This window comes from Adiantum capillus-veneris, chromosome 23 (genome assembly GCF_014529385.1).
Source record: "Adiantum capillus-veneris isolate H3 chromosome 23, ASM1452938v2, whole genome shotgun sequence".
NCBI lineage: Eukaryota > Viridiplantae > Streptophyta > Polypodiopsida > Polypodiales > Pteridaceae > Adiantum > Adiantum capillus-veneris.
Window position 1 is genome coordinate 136,934,601 of NC_140953.1, and position 16,383 is coordinate 136,950,983.

Sequence of the window (16,383 nt, forward strand, 5' to 3'; positions counted from 1 at the left end):
TGTTACACTCGGTCATCAGACATAAGGTTTGTTTTGATTTTTTCCAACGCCTTACAGTGTCAGTGTTGCAAAAAAGTGTGCTAATAATGATGTTTTAAGCTTGTTGGGCGGATTTCAGTATGTAGAGTATGACATGCCATTAGAAGACAAAAAAATCTTTTGCTACAACGAGTTCAACAATTTGTATGTTGACTTGTTGAAGCTCCAAGAGTAAATGATAAGATTTTATGGGTTGACACAAGAAGAGTGTGATGGGAAAGTGATATATGTTATGAAGCTTGATGAGTGCCAAGTTGTTAAAGGTCAATGGCTCGAAAGGGTAAGTTTTATGTTGATGAGCAAGGCCTTGATGGGCGTCGATGTGAAGCTAAATGCCAATGAGAAGGGAAACACTTGTTTAGGTGTTCAGTTAGAGAAAAATATTTGGTGGCTGGCAGCTTTTCATCTCCCACATGAGACACATGAGACTCTAAAATGGTATTTCAATCACACCGCAACGTTTATGTCATTCGACAACAGCAAGAAGGACAAAGATTACATGTTTCAGATCTTGGAACGTTCCAAGTTGAGTGGCATTTTGCAGGAGACTTGAAAACACTCAAGTGTATGTTAGGGCGCAAGCAAGGTGCAATGACCCTCTTTCCATGCATTTATTGCTACCACAGTAAAGTCTCAATGGGAACTGAGGGCAAGGGTGCAAAGGCAAGCAAGTCGAAAGGTGGTAAGGGTAAGGGAGGCAAAGTTACAGTCAATTGTGCAAAAGGTGTACCCACTACACAAGCAGTGGGTAAAGCACTACAACAATGGTTTCAAGGTATCCTCAGTTGTGACCAGCAAGTACCCCCTAATCGAAACATGGATGATCCAAATTGGGATCCTATTCTTCCAATACCACTGATAAATGTGCATGTGTGCACCCTTCATGTCCGTCTAAGAATTCTTGATAAGTTGCTTATGCTCCATATTTATTACGCTTGGAATATGGAGCCTACAGAAAGAAGAGAAGAGTGTATACGAGAACTCGAATCTATTCTATCGAGCATTGGTCTACATGGGGGTGCAGTTGAGCTATCAAAGGACAAGAAGGCGTCTGGAAGTACACAAGATCGCCCTAATAAAGTATGTATGGGTGGTAGTAAAGCTAGGCATTTGCTTTCAAACTATTCTGACTCCCAAAGTCCCATGAGTTTCAGTTGTGGAAAAAGGTGTGTGACATTACCACCTACAAAGGTAATGAAGTGGCCTAGGAATTAAGCGTGCTCGTCTGTGGCAGTCTATTGATGATATTTTTTGTCTTCTCGAAAAGGCAAAGCTAACCAATGATAAGATATCCACCCTAAAGTTTGTAATCAATAGTTTTACAGCACAAATGGTGGATGCTTGGGGGGAGACATGCACAATACATTACATGGTTTCAAAAATTGCTCAGAGAGCAAAACAATGTGCGAAAAAGAAAAAGGACAAGCTCACACCTGAAGAGAAACAAGCCCAAGAAGAGAGGAGAAAAAAGTACAAAAATGACCCTCCTCAATGGGCCAGACAAGCGGCTCCTCCACCACCACCACCAGCGCAGAAGAAACAGCGATGGAAGCCTCGCACAGTTGCTCTACGTGAGATCCAAAAATATCAAAAGAGCACCGAGCCAATAATACCAAAGGCAGCTTTCTCTCGGGTGGTAAGAGAAATAATGGACGAATATTCAGATTTGTAATCTTTCCATATAATATGAACGAGTCGATTTTCTGCCATTCGGTGTAAATCTAATAGTTAATTGTGTACTTTCTATTGTTGAAGTATTTGAATTAATCAAGTTGTTAGATTTTGCCTCCTCAACCATCCAAGCACCCGTCTGATGTGGGACATCTACCGGTGAATATTTTGCGAAACAGAGCCGTTTCGGGTGCGTACGAAGAGCATGGGACCACCAAAATACATGCCGATGACCAACAATGCCAAACGGGCCAAAAAAGGTCTTGTGCACCACGGTATACATGGGGGGACTTTTTTTGACCCATTCGGCGTCGCTGATCATCGGCGTGCATTTTGGTGGTCCCACGACCTTCGTACGCACCCGAAACGGCTCCGTTTCGCAAAATATTCATCGGTAGGCTTCCCACATCAGGCGGGAGCTTGGATGATCGAGGAGGTATGGACGCGTTGGAAAAAAATATTTATTGGCCAATATGTGCAATAGAAAAAAAAAGTACGAGAAGTGACAAAAAAATACAAAAGACAAAATTATTGTATATTGCTCTGGATATTACATCATGGCTGGTTGGTTTTGTTGTAGATTATGTCTTTTGGTATAGGGCGAATGGTAGACTTGACACCAAAGGTTTTGACAATATTCTCTGGGTTTGTCACCCCTAGACCTAGGCTTAAGGCACAATGGGAGAGGACTGACCCAGGGTGCTTTCTTGTAAAGGCATACAATGCCACCTCTCGGTCCACCAAGATACACTCGTGAGCATTAAGGGTAAGGGAATCTTCAGCAAGGATGGCACTTAATGCCTTTCACTTAAGCAGCTCCGCAGAACCATGCTTGGAGAAGTCTATGTGAGCAATTCGAAGAATAGATGGCCCTAGATGGCCAAGGTAGTGCCACAGGGAGCTATCTCTACCCATAGGAACGTTGTGTGAACCTCCAGTACTGATTGCAAACTTATCAACGTGGTATGCGGTCTGCAAAACATTTTAAACAAGTTCAACACTTGCTATAGGATACAATAAACTATCGATAAAGTTAAAAAGTGGTTACCTCAGTTTTCTCATCCATCTCTTCAAGAGTTTTCCTTGTAAGGTCGATGCTAGAGCAATCTTCTCCACCCATAATGATCAGCAATTTGTGTGATAGAAAAGCGCTTTCCGGGATGCTTTCATAAATTGAGGCACATGATTTTATTTCCATAAGTGTATTTGCCACGGTTTGTACCAAATTCTGTTCGTTTTCACTAGGGAGGAATGAGAGGCTTGGTGGGAGACCTTGGTCTTCAAAGTCAATTTGAAAGTTGGCCTTCTCTTGCTTTCCACTAGGATCTTTCATGCCCGCATAGATAGCGAGCACTGAGAGCGACTCATCTTCTCTGAGTCCTAGTGTCGTTGCAATGTCATCAAGGAACAAGAAGTGACGACCATCCACCATCATTGCATGCAAAGTGAGAATTTGGAGTTCACGAACTTCCTCCAACACCTCGTCTCCCTCTATCATCCAATCTTCCTCCCTAGTGGAGCTAGGATCTTGCAGGAGGACGAGTGTCATAGATGCTTCAATGTGCTCATCAAGCTCTTCAATAAATTCATTTGATTCCTCCACAATGGTTACAGGAGGTTTCTGGTTGACCTTTTCCTTTGATTTTCCCTTCTCCATGCCCTCAAGCACAAGCAAGACCAGAACCATGTCCCAACAGATGAGTTGGGTGCCTATGCACCCCATGCTCAAGTCTATGAGGTCATCCTCATCCTCTGTCCTGTAGTCCCACTCAGTAAGCCCTTTTATAAACCTCAACAAGCGATAACAAAAGTTTTTGTCGGCTGTATAGAGGTGTTTGAGAAAATCCACTAGCAACCATGCCATGTTGGATCCTTGGAAGACTATTGCATATTCTTCCATGTGCTCCATCATGTAGTCAAGAAAGCTTTGGAATCCCTCTACATGAAGGTTAGCAGTGGCATGCATGTTGATCGTCCCCTCAAACACACTGACTAGTTCATGTGCACCATCTGCAAGTCCTATCTTGTGTAGTTGTGTGAGAAGTGCATCAGAAGATGTTGCCATGGGTCTGTTCGCGAAGAAGATGGGAAGAGAGCTGAAAGCTTGTGTTTTGTGAATGTGAGAAATGAAGTTTAAAACCTAGAAAGTCACTTTTATACTCAATGTCACTTTTTAAAAGCACTTAAAATTAACGTTAAATTAACTTAATAATATAATTATAAACAAAATCATGCGACAAGCATTGAAAGATACCAACATTGAAAGTATTCACGCTCCAAATTTTTAAAAAAAACATATTTCAAACAAAATCTTGAACAAATTAAAAATGAAAAAGAGATTCAAAATGCCATATGTATTAATCGGAGCGCAACCGCTTTAGTTACAAGCTTTTACATTGATACATCGTGGAAAAGCAATGTTTTGACACAGAAAGATCTTCTCTTTTTTGGAACAAGCAACCTTTTCATTGATTACAAAAACGTATTGATTGGGCAAGGGTATATCTAAGATTAAGATACTCGCAAAGGTGGCTAAGATTCCAATCATTATTCACCAAGATGTCGTGCACTGCACTATCATGGAGGCATATTTGCAGATCAATTGATTCTCTAGGAGCAACATCAGAGTCTAGTGCCTCCCATTCTCCCTTCGTCAACTTCCATCTTCTGTAGGGAAAGACAATTGACAAGCTTTGCTTCGCAATATGGTATCTGCACGCCACATTCTAAGCAACTACAGAGCACTTGATTGTATCTCCCTGGTGGTTAACCACCTTAGTCTCCCATCCAACTGCAAGGAAACCATTGATCGCACTTCCCCCTTTTCAAGTCCACATTGTTGGTGTCCTGTGAACACTCTGCAGTCGAAAGATAAACATAAACACATGAAAGGACATAAACCAAGTTAGGGAAGCTTTATGGGAACCATAGGTGCACTTCATTGTTGAAAGCACATCCACCTCGATTCTCCTTTTGGTTGTTGTGATTAAGGCACTATTAGGCTTAGTCCATTCCATAAAGCTACATCGAGCCGTGTTGACTCAGGTTTTAAAGTTGTAAATTATTTTAAGTGATTCTCTCGTGTGTCATGTTGGATTCTCGTCTTTGGGGGTCCAAGATTGTGACAAGGGTAACCTAAGGGATCCCCACGTGTAGTTTGGGTAACTCTTTGATCTTACCCATGTCCCCCTCCACTAACTACACCTCGAAGGGGTGTAACTAGATTTTATATGTGAGTTGCTCCATCGCTCGTCAAAACTGGTTTCTCTTATAAGTTCAAAGCCCCCCCCCCCCAAAAAAAAAAAAAACAAACAAACAAACAAACAAACATGACCTCTAAGGTGTAGTTACGAGGCAATTAGGGAGGCACCCACATGAGGAGTAATTGTTTTCAAATTACCCCCTCCACCCTTCACCAAAGAGATGCAGCTATATTTGCAAAAGTGTTACCCCCCTTTCATCTCTGTGCATGAATGAACGTTCCATCAAATGTCTTGTCCGTCAAGTCTTATCTCTTACCCCCTACCATGTGAAGAGCACCTTAAATATACAAATGTTACCCCTCAAGGCTCAACTCTCTGGCCTATGTATATCTATTTAACATAATATGGCAGAGGGGGGTGCCTTTTACACGTGGCAATCTGCAAGATGAAGGCTAAATGCCAAAAGTGAGAGAAGCTCATGTGCACGCGATAAAGAGGGGGAGCGAAGGAAGAGGAGAGAGAGAGAGAGAGAGAGAGAGAGAGAGAGAGAGAGAGAGAGAGAGAGAGGCCGCCTTCAACGGCCGGCCGTACTCGTATAAGAAAATGGCAAATTGGACCTCTTTGGTGTGAAGCTAGAGGGGGAGGCTCAGAAGTAAAGAGCACAGGGTCTTTAATGAAGACCTGCCTTTTTCAAGCATCTTTAGGCGATCAATTGACCACATAGAAACAAGGGCCGTTTCCTTCAATGCTCAATATTCATTCGGTGGGTCTGAGATAATTTGTTCCTACATCATTTTACCTTGTATATAGTTGAAATGACTATGGGATCAACGAAACCCAAGCAAACACATGGTTAAGGCATTGGGCTCTCAAAGTGGAGGCCATGGATTTGAAACTCAAATGAGGGAGGAAGCTCCACACTGTTCACCTTTTGTACACTCTCCAATCATCTTGAAATTTGAGCGAACTTCCTACTCGTCGCATATTCTAAATAGTTTTTGTGTCCTAGTTTACTTTTCCCAATATAGGTTCACTTTATAGGTTTTAGTTTGGGCATTGGGGATAGCAAATGACACACACCTGCTTGGTTAGACTATTGTGCTACCACAATCAAGGTATTGAGTTCGAATCCTCGTTGTAGCAAGCATCTATGTCTTATGCTTCACGTCCATTTACCTCGAGATTCCCATGCACAGTTCTTGGCCATGAATATCACAGGTCTTCACTAAAGAAACCCCCCCCCCCCCCCCCCCCCCCAAAACCCAACCCAGAAAAAAGGGGTGAAAATCCACTATGGCCTACATAAGGCTATTGAAAAGAATTTGATGATAAAAATGTTTCTTTGTGTGAGAGAGAAATAGAAAGTGACACTAGTATTTTAAAACATGCGATGTCACAATAAAATATTATATTTTTTTGAAAAAAGTGTAACAATGAACTATTTAGAATACCATATATTTCAAAAGCATAAAAAATAATGATTGAGAAACACTAGAAATTGAAACAAGCGAAAGGATCACGATGGCTTTCTAAAACAATAAGAAAGTAATAAAATCTTTGATGGCTTTCTAAAACAATAAGAAAGTAATAAAATCTTTAAGTTCATTTAACTAGAATTATATAAGGTGAAGCACTATTCAAGAATGTCTCTTTTATTAAGCGATCTAGTGTCCTCCTCGCAAAGAAGCAAACCAAATATACTAGTAAATTTTTTGAAATTTGTAGGATTTTTGAGCTAAGTTTTGACATCGTTGCACCGGTTTTTCTTCTCTTTATCATGGTTTGCTCATTAATATATATATATATATATATATATATATATATATATATATATATATATATATATATATATATATATATATATATATAACTAATTAATATGTATATGTGTATGTATGTAGTATAGAACTTACTAGAATTAAGATGAAATAAAAACATTCATTTAATACTTTAAAACCAAAATAGCATTTAAGGTAAGTCTCAATCATCATTGAAAACATTGAAAGTATCGTAACCCAACACATCTCTAAAGCTTCTTTTAGAAAGCCAAAAAAGATAGTTTGTTGCCATGTATCACTAATCAGCAAGCTTTTTAACCAATGGTCCACAATTGCACCCAAAATGTAGCTCTTTTACAATGACCTTATGGAGTCTCAAAAACACAATGTGAAAGTTCATTATGGTCTACATAAGGCTATGTGAGAGAAAACAAATAAAATTTAAATAACATTTAAGGTAAGTCTCAATCAAACCATTTTTTTATGTTCTTCTAGGCGGTACTTGCTACTCACAAATGGCTTATATATTATGAAAGGACCCCAATTGGTGCACATTGCACATTAGTATTTTGAAATAAAATAAAACAAAAAGGATGTAAAATAGAAAGACACATTAAAAATCAAAACAAAAGAATATTTTAATGCTTCCAAATAAGCATAGAAAATAATTAAACAATTTAGTGAAGTGTTTTTTTTAAAAAAATTCCAAATGAGAAAATCATTTATCAGTACCTCAGTGTTTGAGAAAGATGTGTCTAAACTTAGGCTTAAGCATTAGCCGGTTGCAAAGGATGGCAAAGGAGAAAAAACCAGATAAAATATAATAGAAAATAGTTCGAATATTTTGCAAATTTAAAAATTTCTACTAGTATTTTCATTTTGTATTTGTATAAGGAGAAAACTTGCCGCTTAGACAAAAAGGACTTTTTTGAAGACTGCATCATAAGATCAAACTCCTATGAATATTTTGTTTAATGTATTGATCTCTAAAGTCATTTTTAAGCATGCAGAGAAAGTACTCCTATGAATATTTTGTTTAATGTATTGATCTCTAAAGTCATTTTCAAGCATGCAGAGAAAGTAAATGCTGCCTAGCATTCTAAAACAATAGAATGCAAGAAAAGTAAAGGCAGGATGTGAAATGAAAGGTAAGTCTTTATCATGCACTGAAAACTATGAAGTCCCCCTAACCCAGCCCAACACTAAGAGTTTCTTTTAGAAAGCCAAAAAAAAAAAAAAAAAAAAAGTGAAAGAGGATGAGAAAGATTGTGTTTGACACAATACTCAATGCCCTTGTTTAAGGAGACAGGTACACAAATGTCAATATCCTCTCACAAGGACCTAAAATAAATAATAAAAAAGTATATTATCATCAGCTTTCCATGTGGCACTAATCCACAATCTTTATTGAATGGTCGAGAGATGCACCCGAAATCCAATCCTTTTCAAAGTTTGAAGTGAGGAGTATTGTAACATTCAATGGTCTAGTAACTTGTGTGTAGCGAAAAATAGCATGAACATAGTGAGCATTTCATTAGAATAGATTCCTAATGAGAATAACAAGAGTGCTTGGGTGGAGAGAGCAACAAAAAGTATAACACCTAGTTAGATAGCATGAACAATACGTCAAAAGAGAGAGAAATTAAGCAATTGACAACAATTGAGGACCGGATTTGCATGTAGCCGATCCCTCCTCCAAAAGCTTTGTATTATGGTTTCTCCCATCAAGAGAGACATTTTACAATACAATTCTTTGTGTTCCTTCAATACTAGCTGGTGCTATAAAGATGGAAACCTCAAGCAAGAAGCACAACACTTATTAAACACAACATCAATTCCCTCACGATCTCAGACCCAAGACCTCACATACCTTCAAAGATGGTGAGAGCTAGCGAGGTATGAGAGTAGAATGAGAGGAAGAAGGACTATTCTTACGAGAAAGATATACATCTCCTCATATAATCACTCATAATAGCATAGCTTAGCTTAATAATTAGCATGGTAGAGGAGATGAGCATGCATTGAAGCTTGGCTCTTGGTTGGATTTGCATCACAAAGCCAAGAGTTGTTGGTGTAGGCCTCCCTTCTCACAAGCTTGGAGTAGGTGGTAAGCTTTCCATTAAAGCTTGAGAAGGAGAGAGAGAGTCTTCTTGCTTCACACATTGATTGTGTGAGTGTGTAAGTGAATAATGCCTTGAGAAAATCAGCCCTCTCTCTCTCTTGGTCGACCCCCCTTGCTAATTGCTAATGCTACAGCCCTATTAGACCTCCTGAGGCCTAGCCAATGGGAATTAAGAAGCATAAGTGATAGCCTTCTGACATGTATCCCCCTTTCCCCTTTTGTGAGAGCTTTAGGTAATTAATAAATGCAACTAAATTCTCATTGGACCCCTTTGCCTCCTGGCCCGTAGGAATCAGGCAAGCCATTGGGTTGTTGAATGCTCATTGGACCCCTTGGGAGACTGTCCAATAGTCTTCTAGAGAGCTTAATTCTTACTGGTTCTTTTATTAAGTGTTTTTAAAGTAACTAAACTAAACTTACTCTAGTCTAATTCTCATTGGTCCACCTCCAAGGCCATCCAATAGGATTTGAGTACATCTTGTGGACATTTAGCCTAGGGAGTTGACATGTGTCCCTCTTTCCCCTTGTGTACAAAGGGAGCTTGTGTGTGTGTGTGTGTGTGTGTGTGTGTGTGTGTGTGTGTGTGTGTTTCTCTCTCATCCCCTACTTCTTGGGCTCGCCCCCTCCTTTGTAGGCTTTGAAGAAGACTTTAGGGACACACACAAAGCATCCAAATTTCCTAATCTTTGACCTTTGGATCCCTATTTTCCCTCCTTTGGATCCCTACTGTGGCCGGTCTACCAGCTTAACCAATATTCTAGCTTTTTCTCCCCTGGAACTTCCCCATGTTAAATGGTCAGTTTAACATGAGAAAATCATTTAGGAGAATTAGATATTGATTATTATGACATTACCTCTCTTGAAATCATAGTCGTCCTCGACTATGGAGTAAAGAAGATAATTTTGGAACCTTAGCATTTTGGAAGTCTTAATGGGCTGAATTCTAAGGTCTTTGGAGCCCATTGTTTCACATAGCTCTTTTGCAGATGGCCTCCCCTTTGGATCCCTATGTTCCCTCCTTTGGATCCCTACTGTGGCCGGTCTGCCAGCTTAACCAATATTCTAACTTTTTCTCCCCATATTATATGGTCAGTTTAACATGAGAAAATATTTAGGAGAATTAGATATTGATTATTATGACAAGTATTTTTCCCAGGGAGCCTGGACGAGATAAGCATGGAGGGGTGAGTGCATAGTACGGACTGTTAGGAAACATCACTATCATACTTTACATGCCTCTGTTCTCCTTCCCATCATCGCCCCAACCAGCATCCCTTTACCCTTTCTGCTCCCCCCCCCCCCCCCCCCCTCCACACCCCCCCCCCCCCTCTCTCTCTCTCTCTCTCTCTCCCTCTCTCGTGGAGAGGATGGAGCGATGGTGCTCTAAGACACCTTAAAGAATGGCCTCGTTTCCACCCTCCCAACCTCACACCCTAACCCTATAATCAATGCCTAAGCAAGGTATGCCTCCCTACAACGAGCTCCTAACCCTCTACTTCCAAACAAACCCTTCCTGGTCCCAATAGGGTCTTTGACCTTTGCTCCTCCTGTTGGAAACTCTATCTTCAACAACGTTCCGCAACATCTCTCCTATGCTATTGTAGCTATGATGCTCCATCACAAACCTCAAGGAGAGACTGTGCATGGGCTTCTCCATCCTTTTGATCCTCCAGGTAAGTTCCCGTCTCACTTTGCTATGCTATCTGATCATTACAAGTAGGCTAATGTAGACAATGTCACTCACATAGACATGCAAAGAAGACCCTCTCCACATGAGGTGCACACAGGGAATGATGCAACAGCAAATAAGCCGAGTAATTCTCAGAATCATCTTTTAGGAGATGATTCTCTAGAACTAGGGGACCCTATGCATAGTGAGAAATGTGTTAATATTCCTATTAAGGAGCTTGAGATGTTCAACTCTAGTAGAGGGTAGTAATAGGCCTTTGTCATGGAGCTCGTCCCTCCTTAGAGTCCTAAAAAGGATGGATATCCCAGCAATGGACTAATAAGAACCTCAGGGTCACTCAAATACAATACCTACCAAACGATTACTGGATTTTGTCCCACCCTGATAGTCCTCCTCCCCCTGCCCCTTTAGAGCTAAAAGACCAGCTTTAGAAAAGAAGAGCTCCTTATTGCAAGGGATTTTATGGCACGGACCAGCAAATATTGGGTTGGAAAGCTTGATACCCCTGACAAGAATATCCCTTACTCAAGGAGAAAGATGGCAATGTTGTCAAGACTCATTAGAAAAACTTAGCCTTAGTCAAAAAGTACTATGCTGATATATTATCAGTTCCCCAAAAAAGAAAGGTTGGTCAAACTCAAGCCAAATCCCATATAGCCAGAATCGCGCAAAAGATGGTGACCCCAACTATGGCTAAAATGATGGACCATCCTCTCATAGAAGGGGAGCTGAGGAATACGACTTGCCTGATGAATTTTTTCAACGTTGTAAAGATTTTATGGTAAGCTATTTGATGACGGTCTATATAGAAGCCTTGCAATTAGGAGCTCTCCCTTCTTTAAATACTAGAGTCATAAATCTCATACACAAAAGGGGGGGGGGGGAAGGGGGGGGTTACTTAGGGAACTAGAGATCTATAACATGTCTGACTTCTATTTATAGGATCTTTGTCTTGGCTTTAGCTAGAAGACTAAGCCCTATCATGCATTACATCATACTCCCAAAATAGAAGGGATTTATCAAAGGCAGATTCATTTTGGATGCTATCATCGCTCTTTGGGAAGCCATAGAGTATGCACAAGACCTAGAGCGAATGTTTTTTTTTTCAAAATTGGTTTTGATAAGGCTTATGACATAATTGAATGGGGTTTCATCTTTCAATCCTTGCATGGCATTGGGTTTAGTAAACAATCCATCAAGTGTATCCATGTCCTGTTTGGAAATGCTTTTGCAAAGCTAACTATAAATGGTTATCTAACAGAAGCTATCCCTCTAAAGAGATCTATTAGACAGGGATGTCATATAGCACCTCTAACGTATGCTATATACTAAGAAGCACTTGGATGGTTAGTCAAGCATGCTATGGATCAAGGAAATTTAAAAGGTATTGACATCCCAAGTGCCAATAACAATTTCTGTCTACAACAATTTGCAGATGACACAAATGCTCCGATGCATTATGACCAACAGCCTATCGAATGCTTCTGATAGTGCCTAGACACTTTTGGTTATGCAAGTGGTTTTGTTATAATTCATGATAAAAGTCAATTCAAGTCCTCTACACGTTTTATTCCTCAAATAATTTCAGATGCAAGCTGTAATCGAATTGAGGATGGTCAAATCTTTAGATTATTGGGTATTCCAAAGGGGTTTAAAGTCTCATTCAAGAAGAGATGGCAATGGGTTCTCCAAAGAGGAGAAATCAATAAATGGCATGCACATACCACCGCCTTGCCCAACAGAGCTTTTGTGTTGAACCATTACATAATGCTTATCTATTTTTGGCTTGTTGGTCTCTAGTTAAATACCAGCTATAAGCTGCCTACTCCCTTTTCAAAAACTTCCTCTGGGATTGAGGCCTTCAACATACCAAGGTTTCCAAAGTACCATGGGAAATCTACTACCCACGTAAGGGGATTGCCGGTCCTCTTAACCTAAACCCAATTTCCTATAAGCTTGCAAGAAACTGGATAACGAGAAGTACTGATTCAAAGGATTATTGGGCTTATTGATCAAAGAGAAATGTGGCAAAATTCAAGCTGCAAGAGCTTAAAGGTTGGTCTAATCTCAGTCTCAGGAAGTTACTTCTCTCCTTTCCTAAGTTTATCCCATATGGTTCCAAATTGACGTGCAGATTTTGGAATCCCCTTGGATTGGCTATTTTGCAGTTCTCAGTGGACTTCCCCTAACCTCAAGGACACAAATGATTCTTTTAAGCTGATATAAAGCAATGGGAAGACCTGCTCCATGCAAACCATATCCAATCTCTAAAATCTCTTCAAGACCACTTCAACATCTCACACCAAGATGCAACATGGTGTATTACCAGACTTCAAGCAATTCTTGCAAGGCCTCATCTCACTCCAAGGATTGACATCTCAAAAGCTAAGCTTGGATCTTTTAGCTGCAAACATAAACTCAACAAGTGGAAGATCCAATGGAGTTGCAAGCAGTGGACTTACAGATTTGTATGTAATTGCGCATACCCAATTGCCATTAAACATAGCTATCTTCTCTAGCTCATCATACCTCAAGAGCTATGGTCTGGGAAAACAGCTCGTCGAATTAGTGTCTATTCATGCACCTTCACTAGATGCCACAAGTTAAAGGACATTCCTTGCATTTTATTTACCTGTGCAAATTCCTGTAAGATTATTTATCCTTATCATGAGATGTCCATAAGCTATCAAGAAAATGTCATGAGAAGATGGGAGTGACTCTCCCCCTACCCGTCACAAGAGGTTTTGGCCAAATTCTCACAATAATTCCCACATTGTGACTTACCTCAACATCATGAGCTTCTGTGAGGGAGGCACCGCATGCCTAGCTAGGTACGGTTGGGGGCAGAGGACCACCAGCCCGGTGAGGGGGGGGGGGGGGGGGGGGGGGGGGGGGGGGGTCCCCTACCCCCAATCATACCTAGCTAGGTATGCGGTGCCTCTCGAGCAGAAGCTCATGATGTTATTCATTGTATGCAAAACACTGGAAAAGACTCCATTTTCCTACATGAGAAAATTTCTAAATGTTCTTGTGCACGAGGCCATGTTATTTTTTACTTCCTCTTTTTAATTCAATTTCTACCTTATTAAGGAAAAAAAATCAAAACCACACTAAGGATTACTTCTATAGTCCAAAAACAAGTGGAAGTACCTTACAATTCCATAGATAGCATCATTCTACATTGATGGAAGCACCTCTCGTCTGCCCTTCCATGATTACTAATCAATTCATTGACAAGTTTGTAGCATTCCTTGTCGCTCTGGTTTACATTAGTAGCATGGGCCACCATTGGATGCACTATCATTAACACCCACATCCAATGAGGTGACACAGCAAGGCACAATAAGCTGTAGTGATATCCATAGAAACAGGTAATATAACCTCCACCCTCTGGAGTTGATATGGGGCCATAATAAGGCACAATATGCTAGGAGTGCAATGCTACCAACTTAAGCACATTGCAGGGATCGAGCTGTGCAGCGTTAGCAACAAAAGAAGAAAAGTTGATCCTGAAAATAAATCAGGAAGGTAACCTTGCCTGTTGAAACAATGGATTGGATATTGGAGACAAAAGAATTCACATGGCCCCTCCCAGTATGCCTCCTACTTTAATGGTGACCACCCTCATCTGAGGGCAGCTGAACTGGCAACTCCGAAATGCAATCAGCCCAACATTGGCTGCTGCTCCTCAAATCAATGTCCTTGAGAGCTTTCAAGTATGAGCTGCAACACTTGAATCCACTTCCTAGACCAATTTGCCACACCCTGTTCCCCTTCTTCACCCTCGCTTTCGACTCCTCATACGCAAGCTCATACCAAACAGATGCCGACGATAAGTTCCCAAACCTGTAAAGAGTCATATGAGACGGCTCGCTAAGCTCAAAAGGGAGATTAAGGGCAAGCTCCATGGCCCGGACCACCGCCTTCCCGCCCGCGTGGATGCAAATGTTGTCACAAGCCAGCTTGAAGTTGGGAATGTAGGGTTTGATTTTGGAGTTGGGAGAGATCTTCATCATGAAGCCATTCAAAATGTAGAGAAACAGCTCACTGAAGGGGAGGATCTTGGGCCCAAGAAGCTTCATGTTATGCTGCAAAGCAAGGCCGGCACTCTGCATTAGGTCTTTGGACAAGCTGACACCAATAGTGCCTTTGCAATCTTCTTCTTGGTAGACACTTCTGTAGCACATGTCAATGGCCCCCATTTGGCTCCTTGAAGTGTGGATGATTTTGTACTTGGAAATCTTCCTGTCCTTCCACTTGTTGGAGAGCAAGACAGCAGAGCCGCCAACTCTGAAGAGGCAGTTGGTAACTAGCATGGACCTTTGGTTGCCATAGTACAAGCTTCTGGTTAGATTCTCTGTGCTGAGGACTAGGGCATATTTGTTAGGGTGGGCAAGAAGCACTCTCTTGGCGAGGTCGAGGGCGAGGAGGCCCGCGGAGCAGCCCATTCCAGCGAGGTTGAAGCTCTTTACATCAACTGGCAGCTTGTATTTGTTGATGATCATGCTGGTCATGGAGGGAGTGGGGCTGAAAACAGAGCAATTTGTGACAATGACTCCAATGTCGTGTAGGTTGATATCCACCAGTGCCAAAAGCTCATCCATCGCTCCGAAGAGGACCGTCTCGCACTCGGCCCTCTCCTGCTCAAGCATTATCCTTGGCGGTAGAAAGTGGAATGACAGGGGAAGGGAAGTCAGCTGACTCATCCCTGACTTTGCCAGAATCTTCTCCTGAAATTCTATGCTGGACTCATTGAACTCGCTCTTCATGATCCTGCAGTGCTCCATGTAGGCAGAGAAGGGAGCCCTCATAACGTCGACAGGCTTGTAGCATCCAAAATTCACTATGAAGACGGGCAGCCGCTTCCGCCTCACGATCAAGGCAACGTACAGCAAGCATGTGAGTGCGTAGATGGCGACCACAACTAGCTGGGTCGAAAGGGAGAGAAGGAAGAAGGAAGAGAAGACACGCAGAAAAATGACGGAGAGAGACATGGCTAGAAGCTAAGAAAAACAGACAAAGTCTGGGTGCAGGGGCTGAAAGAAGCACAATCTTTCTCTCTCTCTCTCTCTCTCTCTCTCTCTCTCTATATATATATATCAATGCTGCAGAGCTTGGGTATGTACCTGCATTGGCAAGCTCCGAGACATCAGTGTTGCAGAGTTTGAGGTCTGTAAGGAGGAATCAAGCTGGCGGGGGTGATGAAGAAGCAGCTAAGGGAAGCTAAGAGCTCAGCGCGGCAGGTGAGAAGCGAACATATGTGGACATAAGGGGCATGACGATGGCTATAATAAGTAGGTGGGCAGTGGCGGGAGCAGCTGAGCAGCGCGCAGAGCTTAGCACGTGAGCTAAGCCTGAGAGAGATGAGAGAGAGAGAGAGAGAGAGAGAGGGGTAATTAGACAAAGAGAGATTAAGATATAGTGTGCTAAAATTTGTTCTAGCCTCTAGGGATGTTTGAATTTTGCCTGAATTTGCTGTACCAGTTCGGTTGACCCGTAGAAGAACAGCATTATATTTACCGTATGGGCTCCAGCTACTTAGCCTGACATAGAATCATTACATTTTAGAAAGAGAGAACTTGAACGCAGGATTTCGAGGTTGCCTATTTTTCTACTGTGCAATAAAGGTTCGGCAAGTTTTTGACTTTTTTTGGAAAAATTACCAAAAATACCCCTCTAGTTTGTGGAAATTCCCAAAATACCTCTCAAATTTCAGAAATTCCCAAAATGCCCTAAGTATTTATTTTTCTTGAATTGTTCAAGATTTTCTAATCTTCATTCCTTTTTGACAATTGATATCCGTTTTTAACTGCTTAGCATGTAATTTGTCACAAAATAGCTTGCAAAAAGAAGGCAATTACGTTTAAAAATAATCGAAGC

At 41.3% G+C, this 16,383-nt stretch overlaps 1 protein-coding gene and 1 pseudogene across 1 annotated transcript; both read right to left on the reverse strand.

Moving 5' to 3' along the window:
- Nucleotides 1-2,299: 2,299 nt before the first annotated feature.
- On the reverse strand, nt 2,300-13,790 carry LOC147428667 (uncharacterized). The gene is made up of 3 exons (XM_086497083.1): nt 13,654-13,790; nt 2,759-4,568; nt 2,300-2,682 (listed from the first exon to the last, which is right to left on the reverse strand). Exons 2-3 carry the CDS (start codon nt 3,773-3,775, stop codon nt 2,515-2,517), a joined length of 1,185 nt encoding a protein of 394 aa, XP_086353209.1. The 5' UTR covers nt 3,776-4,568; nt 13,654-13,790; the 3' UTR covers nt 2,300-2,514.
- On the reverse strand, nt 13,643-15,895 carry LOC147428668 (3-ketoacyl-CoA synthase 4 pseudogene; annotated as a pseudogene).
- Between the last annotated feature and the right edge of the window lie 488 nt (nt 15,896-16,383).

Excerpts from the sequence above, each read along its gene's own strand:
- LOC147428667 (XM_086497083.1), bottom strand. The coding sequence starts at position 3,775 with ATGGCAACATCTTCTGATGCACTTCTCACACAACTACACAAGATAGGA. Across the intron at positions 2,683-2,758 it reads AGATGGATGAGAAAACTGAG|ACCGCATACCACGTTGATAA; the intron begins GTAACCACTTTT and ends AATGTTTTGCAG.